A 10829-nucleotide genomic window follows, 5' to 3' on the forward strand; every position below is an offset into this window, starting at 1 on the left:
AACATATTTTTATATTGGGAGATTCTTTAGGTTTATCTTGTCCCATTGTTACATTGTGACTATTTCATATTTATCAAATGGATAATTTTGTCAATAAAAAATTTAAATAAAATGAAGAATGCAAAAACTCAATAAAAAAAACGAAGGAAAAACTTTATTATGATTACGTGGCCCAAGTTTACTCTCATTGCATAAAACGCCACTTATCCTGGATTGGAAATTTCTTATTGTGATATTGAATTTTAAATTTTTAACAATTCAATTGTGGCTCTAAAACAATTAAAATAATCTCATTCAAGTGACGCCCATAAAAGGGGGCAAATCATTAAATCAGCCAGCATTCATCAAAAGGTTGAGCACTCTTGATTACAACATCAAATTAAGAATGATATGTTAAAGGACGGTTTAGGGAAAGATCCAGTTTTAAGAAGGGCTGGAGATCAGAAATATTCCACTAGAGTTGTCAATGTCAATAAATTTCAAGAACCGTCAAGTACTGAAACATCATTTAACTTTTATTCATCAACTAATCAGAATTTTTTAACTGTGAATAAGTGATCATGAATGCATTTTATGATAGTGCTGATAATGCCAATTGAAAAGAGATGCCAACAACAGCATAAATTTTGTTGGTGATTGACGATAATGTTCTCTCTCCATATAACAATAACTTCCATACAAAGTGTAGACTACAATGATAATTTTTCTTGGTCTGTAAAGTATCATTGATTTCACTGTACATAATTTTTCCAGTAATTATTCATTAGCCTCTATATATATTGATATAATTTGTTCAAGCTTATCAGTAAGAAATTCATTTTTCTCCAAAGAATGATTATAGTATGTAATCTACAAAGTTTCCCACAACAGACGGTTTTCAAAATGGAATATTCTTGGTTAATATAAATGTGTGAAGTCAGGAATTTCAGATACATTAATCATGTTGCAATGGGATGTACAGTTATTAAAATGATTTTCAATCATTACACTTCATGCATAGTTAGAAAAATTGATGGTAGATGGAAGCACTACACACAACAAGCATTATACAGAAACAAACTTCACGTCAGTTACACTACACATGCACACACATTCCAACAGGTACCAGTTCATCAGAAATTCCAAAGGGGAATATGGACGAGGTGCATGTGTGGTTTAGTAGTAATAGTAATTAAAATAAAAAAACTTTTTATACAAATACTCTGTGCTCAAGAACCCAATCACACACAAAGTTGTTGCCTTGTCTCGCTTGATGCCAACAAAGAAAATTTCATGTTTCTGAAAGCAATATTACGGAGATATTTGAATTGATAAATCGAGAGAAAGTTAGGAAAAAGAACAGGATAAATAAGGGAAAGAAGCATTGCCCTCTCATTTCGCTGCTCTTTCCTAACTTTTCTTCAACTTTTGAATTCAAATATCTCTGTAAATATTGCACTTAAAAACGTGGAAATTTTTTGGTGGCATCAGGAGAGACAGGGCAACAACTTCCTAATTGGGTTTTGAGCACAGGGTGTCCATAGAAGAAGTTAGTTTTTTTTTAATTTTAATATAGTTATACATCCCCTTGCAACATGAATTACATATCTGAAATTCCTGACTTTGCACATTTATATTCCCCAAGAATGACTTTAATATCTTTTCAACTTTTTCTTGCTATCCCATTTGGAAAACCATCAGTCGATTTTGGGACACTGTATATATATATATATAACATGTCCTCACTATATATATTTATTAAATAACATAATTGTTAAGCCAAAACCGCTGAAGCTATAAATATGAAATTTGTGGTCAGTAGTTTCATTTTATAACATAGGAACTCACAAAGAATGTGTTTTCAATAGTTCAACTCCTAAATGGGTCTTATGAGGGATTTCTCAAATTATCAAATCCACTCGTGCAAAGCCAGAAATATCAGCTATTCTCACATAATTCTAATCTTGTCTACTTATTAAAGCATACAATCTTGCAACCCAAATAGTTAAATAATAATAACACAATGAAGCAAAGACAAATACATACAAGCCACCATGCTGCAAAGAGTACTTCATCCGATTTGATTCATCAACTGCATCGGCTTGTGCCACGAGAAGTTTAGCGATGCCATTTATTATCACAGATACATTCCTAAAACAAATAGCCGAAAGACATTGAAGCTTGAAGAATACAATATGATTAAAGATCTGAAGAATACATTATTATTCTTATGCAAAATTTAAAATATTTTCATAAATTGTTAGACGATTTATTTATTAAATTCTTAATTACATATCTCTCTTACTGCACTGGTCCGAAAATTACCCTTTTCACACTAGACACCAGCAAAATCTGGTGTTCAACTCAAGTAAAATACTGTAAATCACAGTAATATATATGGAGTAAATTGAAGACAAAAAATGTAATTTATGACAAATTTGCTGATTATTGTTAAAATTACCGACAAGTGGAAGTAAAGGACACAACACAACTGCAGCAAATCACAGTATAAACTGAAATTTATTTCAGGAAAAAGGATTTATCAAACTGGGGGATATTTTCTTGGAAAAAAATATGGAGGAAACTGTGATCTGGAGAGCCACAAAATATAGGGGATGTTACCAATTTTGTTTAATTAAACATTGCCCTAAGTTGGCAAAATCACCAATTGTTAATGAAATGGCTGAAAATTATGAATAAGTGCAAAATGAAGGACTGCTAGACAGTGAATTGAAATGTAGTTCACAAAAAAACTATGGTCATCATGTAGGGGGGATCAGGACCCATGGATTTTACAAAAATTTAAGAAATACAATAGAAAAGGACAAACAAGGTGAAATAAACATATATATTGTGTATGTGTTCTTTGTCTCTCCCCTCCCCAACTAGAAAAAGTTGAAATGACATGTCTGTGTTGATCATGGCAAATATATGAGATAAGTATTTATATATATTCATAATTATCATGGTATAATTTATAAGAGTCATCTTCATTCATCATTTTAAGTAAAAATTACAAATTAAAATGAGCTTCGTTGAAAAAATGGAACAGTTGTATGAAGTTGGAATGGACAAAAATACATAAATGTTCCCATAAAGTACGAGACACATAGTCACGCAACTCATGCTGTAAGTTCCATCGAATCATCGAACACTAGTCTAATGTTCAACACACGCACATGCACACACACAGACACACACGCAGCTGCTTCTCAATACAAAAATAATCTCTCTACAGCAACAGTTTTCCTTGTTCTGCAGAGTATTATTATAATGAGATTTCACTGAATTTTCATTATTCGAGTAAAGTTATTCATAGTGTAGTTAAACCACACTCATACACAAATTTGAAAAACCCCAAAATAATTTGTATTTTGTACTTACTAAATTTTGTATTAACCAACCAGATTCAATTATGTGCAACGTAAAATATAACAATTCCTATTAAGCAAAACTTTGTATTGAGTGAGTTCATCTTAACAGAGTTCAACTGTATTTGTACTGTATAGCTTAACATTTGTAAATCTAAAATCTACTCCCAGTTATCTGACGTTTTCATGACCCCTGGTCCTGCAAGTGGTTAATAGTATAATCCAGAGTCTACTGTAATTTCCAGTACAAACATTGATGTTTTCATATATTTGTCTTTAAAAGAAAGAATGAAAAATATTCTCACTTGGCTGAGGCAACAATACTCAGCAGCTGCTTCACCGCATAATCAGCATGCATATAGCCATTCAACACTAGAGATATGATGCCCTGAACGGCAAACGCCGGAGCTGTAATGCCACTGGATGCGCATGCTTCCAACAAAACTGAAATCTCTGGAGACTAAATAAAAGAAATTAGCACAAACGATTAGAGCACAAATTTTCATAAAACTGTAATAAAAGATCGCTAAATTTTGCAGTGCGAGTTGAAACATAACAGAAATATTTTTCCCAGAAATTTAGCAATAACTTTCTCATATCCTTTTGCATTAGCATATATTACAATATCTGATTCAATTTTAATGTTTAAAGCCTATACTTATCCATAATAACCTGTGAGCATCGAGACTACTTTTAGAATCCACAGTAAAGCTACCTGTACAGTCTTAGCAAAAGTGAGGCTGATGCCAACAGGCAAACTTTACCACACACCAACTCCAGCCATTGGTAGGTACACTGCAATTTACTGATGTTATAGGGTTGGGCTGCTACTACTACTACTTAACCGAACATGAGCCTCGTGCACATTCCTCTACGGAATTTCTAATGAATCAACACATGCTGGAAAAGAGAGAAAGAATGTGTAATCTGAGTGTATATGCTTGGCCCTAGCGTATTTATGTTGTCAAGTTGCAACTTGTTGCGTGTTCATGCTGCCATCTGGCTTCCATTTTCTGAAGTAAAGATGGGGGAAAAAAGCTTGAATTTTGCATCTTTTCCATAGAGTTGGGCTGCAAATGAAGGCAGCATCTATCGGTGGTCGTCTCAAGTTCGTTGGGGAAAATATCTTGTTATCTATACTCTTTCCCTGGAACAAACCTGGGATTGGATGGTACTTCGGGAATCCCCTTAAGGATGTCATGAGAACAAGGCCATAGCGGGGGGGGGGGGGGGGGGGGGGGGAACTCGAGGGTCTGGTCCCCTCCCCTGAAATGTGAGAATATGACTGGAAAAAGATGGCCAAATTGATTGTTCTATCACTTTAGTTCCACCCCCCCCCCCCGGAAATTTCTGGCTACAGGCCTGCATGAGAACAACTGTAGTATAATCCCTAGGAGACATTTTTTTCTGTTACATTTTCACAAGTGCTGCTGTTTTTGTTCCCACTGGGGATTTGAATTATTTTTTTCTCGTCAAAAGATTTTAGACGCCATCTTACCTTATAATAAATATGAGAGATGTACATTTTCTTTTCATTCCACAACTTTTTTTCGTTGAAGCCTTCTGTTTTAAACATTATTAAGAAGTATCAAAATGTGTTTCCGAAGAATCACTGGTTTAGGTTCTTAAACGTCAGGGCCAATGTCAGCATTGAAAGGAGTCAAGAACATCTTTTTTATATATACGCCACGATAGATCACTGCTTTCAAGAGAAGTTTCTAAAGACTTAATTACATCTGCTTGCTATGCCCCATCCTGGGTTGGTTTGAAGAAATGTTCCCATTTATAAATACTGATGCCGTGCCCTGATCCACTCAAATTGGATCAGAGCACGGTTGGCACATCAGAGAATTGCATTGGGCCTTTATCATCTAGTATGGTGCAGGCGCAGATCCAGACAGGGTGATCACCCCTTTCAAATGCTGAATGATATGGAGGAAAATTAGTCTGTCCCATAAAATATGTTATGATCCAATGAACCTGCACAACAAATTGCCCCTTCCAACACAATGCCCTGGATTTGCGCTCGGTATGGTGAAAAGCTGGTGTAGCACTGTGATCGCAAGCTATTTGTGCATGGCCAGAACAAGGAAAAGAAAAGGAAGAAAAGCAAAGGGCAATGACCCACGTAAGGGTGGTAATTGACTCCCATAACAATTCTTATTAAAGCAGTGGTTCTCAACCTTTTTTGACTTGCGGAGCCATCTTCAGTATATAATTTCTATGGTGGAGCCCTGTTTGACTCAAGGAGCCATTTTTTGTACTTAATTGTTATGGCAGAACCATGTAGGAATCTCTTCTTTACTTATCTATCAAATTTACTGATTCATTTTATTTTCCTCGAGTCCCAGCGGATCCCCTGGAAGGTGCACACAGAGCACTTGGGGCTCCGCGGAGCACTGGTTGAGAACCGCTGTATTAAAGAGTCATTACTTACTCTTATCCTGTGAAAGATGAAGTATAATGAGGCTACTTCAATTAAGAAATTTATTTCAAAAAGCATTTCTGGCACTCCAGAGACCAGACAAGGAAGAAGCCGAATTTTTCACTTGCCTTTATTTCACCTTTGCAGAAAAATGACTCGGTGGAGGCACCAAAAGGCACACTTGCCACCCTTGTGATAGAGTACATTCTTGTTTATTGATTTATCCCAGGTCCTATCTGTTCCCTCAAATTTTTTCAACATCCTCGTCATCAACTGCGGCTCAAAAGCATGATGTAATATGAGTTTTCACCGTACATCACGGCTGGACGAATCCCAGGCACTGCCGTGGTGACTAGAAAATTAGTATGGGCACCTAAAATTTTGTATATGTGATTATTAAATCAGATTCTAGGGCAGGGAAGTCATTTCAACTTTATCCGGGGGGGGAGCGAAAGAGCAAAGAACATATATATATGTCACATTGGCACATTTTGATAATTGAATTTGCAGTAGGTTGAAGCAAAAGAAAGCGATATCAGGAGCAGCAAGCGATTGATGGCTTTATTTCATGGTGACTGTAGTATAAAAGTGGATTACATAACGTTACATATCTCGATAAAGGATAGATGTGAAAGTGTATGCGTATGAGAGGCAGGTGGATTAATTAATTGTGATTGGCTAAAAGGGGCAGCTGCAACTTGGAGAGGTATGCATCAGAGAAGAGTAAGACCGTTGGGACTGTTGTAAATATTACTAACTGAAGAAGTGACTAACAGATGGCAGCACATGCTTCACCTCTAAGAATATTTGTGGAATTCAAGATATTCAGTAGATGTCCGGATAGCAATGGTGCTCGTTTGTGTTGTATAACCGCCCATGTTTTTGTGTTCATTAAATGTCATTATTAGAAGTTTAAAGTGATTATTCTACAGGGACGGGGGTCATCGAACACCTGCTCCGAGACAAATAGCCAAGAACAAAGGGCAATTTTAAATGTGAAATAATAAATTTAAGAATATTATCACACATATATACATACATGCGATTCCGTTGAAGACAGGTTTTACTGTATTAATGTAATTCTAACCTGTTCAATTGTAGATTTCCCTTGAGATTTCTTCTTTATGAAAGCATCCAGTAATTTTGATATGGCCTACATTGGACAAAAAACACACACACAATCAAAAGTAATTAATTCATTAAAGTCATTAATTCATTACAGCCATTGACAATGAAAGTTTTTAAACCCTATTATAAGTGTTATTTCATGTTAATGTAAAAACTCGCGAGAAAAGAAAATGTATGTTATTATGTAAATAAATACCCACTCGGCATTGAACTGCTTGATCGGGAAACGCCAATCTTTTATGGAAATCTATGACATCCATTACCCTCCCGTCGGAACAGTCGTGCCAAATCGACAGCGAGGACACCGGTGTTTGTTTACTTTGGGAGCTTTTCCACGTGCAGATGAGAATCAGATGGATTTTTTACCAGCTGTTCTCCGGAAAATGTCTTTGCCTGAATCTCTCCGTGACCAAATCATGCATCTGAGAAAACCAGTACGAATCTCGGATTTCATGAGGCTTTTTGTGGATCACGTGATGTTCCCTTCTTTTCAGTGGGTAGGGGGTTTGAGGGACATACAAACCTTATCTAAGGTCAGCGTCATATGACAAGGGCTTTCTTTCTTTCAAACCGAGCACAATTCAGGTCTGTCACCCTCTATGGGCAATGTACTACTATTGCAGGGGCTGGGGTTCTCAAACTTTTTCCACCCGCAGTGCCCCTTTCCCCTATTCAATGCTCATCCGCGAGCTCCTCCGGCTCCCCTTAGAGCTCCTTAACAAAAGGTATTTTCAAAAATGACAAAGGTTGGAGTCGCACCAGGGCGCCCACTTTGAGAACCCTGACCCAGTGAGTTGTGCCGGAAGTGTAAGTGTGTGAGTACCTGACTGTTTGAATGCGTATCTAGTGTTGTGTCGGATTTTTCAGTGCTGCCATCTATATTTCAGAAGTGAAGTGTATTGATTGAATACTTGTATCGTTTGTTTTTCTCTATGGCGAGATTTTTTAAAGGGAAGATTGGCTCGCATTCGCACCTCGAAGTTGGGAATCATAGAAAAACCAACTTCAGCCCACCACCACTGTGGTGACGGTGAGGTTCAAACCCAGAACTTCGCGACGCGAGTCCGTCACTATGACCCCTCGACCACCACAGAGGTCATATAACAAGCGCTATCTCATAAGGTGCGAGAGCAGCCATGCCCTCCCCCCGTCCCACAAGAGCAGGGCAAACAGGGTTCCAGCCTGGGGCCCCAAGAAAACCCTTCTCTTATTCTTTTCTTTTTTTTGCATTATAAATTTACTGCAAAGGGGCCAGTGAAAATTTACTAGAAGCGCCCGGCAAAAAGCACAGCCTAGGAGCCCCTGCTGCACGGTGTGGGGGGTCATGGGAGCAGCACCTCTTAAAGATAGATCCAGGAGGTGCACCGATATCTCTATAGCCCCGTTTACATGTAAAATGGAAAAAGCCCGTTCAAAACCATCATGGAGTACTGATTATGATGACACTTAAACGAAGGCGGAGGTGGACTCGGAAGTCTGGGGGAGCAAGGTCATTATTGCTGGGGGGGGGGGGCACGATGATGATGATGTCAATCCCTACACAACATATACATCAGATCTGCCCACTCCCTCTTTGACGCTGGGGGGGCAATGCCCCCTACGCCCCCCCCCCACCTGTATCTCCGCCCATGATGCAAATCTTGCAGCACTACTCACCTGCATCTGCATATATGCAACCCCCCTCCCTTTTACACAGGCTTTTTGCAACAAATTTGAACGATATATACTCGAGTACAAGCGATAAATCTCTGAAACCGGTATCTTCATTTAACATTTAAGAAATTGGGAGAAATAAAGATGAGTTTTTCAGTTGCCACCAAAGCCACTTTTCTCCTAAAATTATTTATTCTATACATTATTTGCCTCGTCATACCGTAGAGAGCGAGAAAATAATGCTGAGCTAAAGGAAAAAAAAAATCAATTCTCATTTACAAGGTTAGCAATCAAACGTCTCGATGAGAGAAAGAACAGAAAGAGCTCGAACGTGTTTCGGCTGAAATATTTCGCTATTGTATGGGAAGAGGTTTAGAGAGTGTGTGTCCGAAAGTAATAAAATTCTACAGAGCATTTCGGAGCTGATGAACGTGTGGAAAATTAACAGCTTTGATTCAGTTGTAATAATCATATCTGTTTGAAATTATAATTTGAATGAAAGTGAAAATCAATGATTTCAAGTGATTTAGTCAAAAAAATACAAGTTGGTTAAAATTTGCAACTCAATTTTATACCGAAAGAAATTCATCTCGTAACATTAGAAAAAAGTTCTTGAGGCATCGATGGTTGAAAAGTAGTAGTAATAGTTGATGATATTAAATGTTAAAAATTTTGGCAGTCAGTGTACACATTCTTAGTAAGTATTACATATTTTCATCTTATGAAATAGGATTTCCCAAATTCAAGCAGTAATTTTGTTCAAAACTCATTTATTTGTCACGACAAGGTAAAAAAGTTCAAGAATTTCCCACCAGGTGGCATTTTAGTTGTTGTTATCGTGTGGCGCATGACCGATTTATTATATCTAGACACTTTTTCCATCGCTCTATCTTCATTCATTCAAAAGTTATGAGCACTTGAAGATCTCACATACAATGATATATCCTCAGCCTCTTATAATCATTTCTACCTCTAAGAATCATTTTGGGATGCCAGGGAGCAAAAAAGGATAAATATGAGAGAAATGAAGAACATTGGAAGTTTCACATAATCTTGAATAACTCCAGAAATATGGGAGATAGAATCATGGAAGTAGAATATTAGTATAGCAACACAAGTACGCGCCAAATGATAAGATAGGTTAGAACGCCACCTGGTGGAAAATTTAGGAACTTTTTTTCTTATCTTGAAATCTAAGCAAGATAGAAAAAAAAAAATTCAACACAGCAGGTTGTAGAAAGACATTCGATTCTTTGCTAACATATTTGATGATGAATAATTTATATGAAGACATAGAAAAAAGTTAGTGTACCTTAGTCAGCGGCGATCACTTCCCGGTATTTTGATACTTTACAAATAACTATACAAATCTATTTGGATTTTCCCTGTGCCTCATTCAAGCATATTGAGGTTTAAAAAAGAAGTTCTGCCATTCACGATCACTAATATTCATCTTCACGTAGCATTAAGAAATCGCTGGCGAACAGTTTGGTAACCACTGATCTGGAAGATCAGAGAGCTCCCAACAATCATAAACTCATATTTCACTTACAGTATAAGACACATTTTTCAGACATTGTGGACCAAATCAAAATTTTCTATGAAGTCCGCTGGCCGATAAGTCTCATACCAGTATTTAGAATTAGTTTGCAAGATGGTGTACAGATTTAAAAATGATTGGGCCCATAGGTCACAAGTTAAACAGAAGCCCTAAATTTGTTTCTTTCTGTAAATATCTCTACCACTAAATATGAATTTCCATAAATGCTGAAATAATTTTTCTCTCACTAATTTTTTTCTTCCTTCATCTATAACGAAATACTGAAATTATTTTCACGATTATGAAATTGTGGCTCTTGTTAAGTACGAAATTATTTCTAAAAGTAATTATGAAATTACTTCTTACATTAATTATTAATTTTTATCAATGATAAAATACATATTTTTGTTCAATAATTCTGAAACAATTTCTTTCAACAATTTTGAGATCATTTCTATAACTTCTGAAATTATTCTTCTATTGATTCTGAAATTATATCAGGAAATTATTCCCGAAATAATTCTAAAACTATTTCGTTCGTTAAGGTATCTTTCAACAATTCCGTAATCATGTACACTTTTTTCGCATGCCGAAGTTTCCCTTGTAATTATCAAAAGCGTGACCCATAAAGAGAGAAAAAGTCGGTGAGAGACCAAAAGAGTGACCTATAACGTGTGCAAGTTCGAGTGACTAAAACAGTATATACAAACATGTGAGTTACCAATATAGTGTG

The 10829-nt window shown here is 36.6% G+C and overlaps 1 protein-coding gene across 1 annotated transcript in view; it reads right to left on the reverse strand.

Annotated features, from left to right (window-relative positions):
- LOC149071740 (focadhesin) overlaps positions 1-7207 on the reverse strand; it is a 60874-nt gene extending 53667 nt beyond the window's left edge. Inside the window, exons 1-4 of the mRNA XM_089247703.1 lie at positions 7104-7207; positions 6863-6928; positions 3656-3810; positions 2026-2130 (exon numbers count right to left, since the gene is read on the reverse strand). Coding sequence (XP_089103829.1) covers positions 2026-2130; positions 3656-3810; positions 6863-6928; positions 7104-7163 — 386 coding nt within the window. The 5' untranslated portion in view covers positions 7164-7207. The remainder of the gene's footprint in view (positions 1-2025; positions 2131-3655; positions 3811-6862; positions 6929-7103) is intronic.
- Positions 7208-10829: the final 3622 nt, after the last annotated feature.

This window comes from Pholcus phalangioides, unplaced genomic scaffold (genome assembly GCF_987345545.1).
Source record: "Pholcus phalangioides strain wild (caught in Gottingen) unplaced genomic scaffold, Ppha-v1.0 ptg000018l_1, whole genome shotgun sequence".
NCBI lineage: Eukaryota > Metazoa > Arthropoda > Arachnida > Araneae > Pholcidae > Pholcus > Pholcus phalangioides.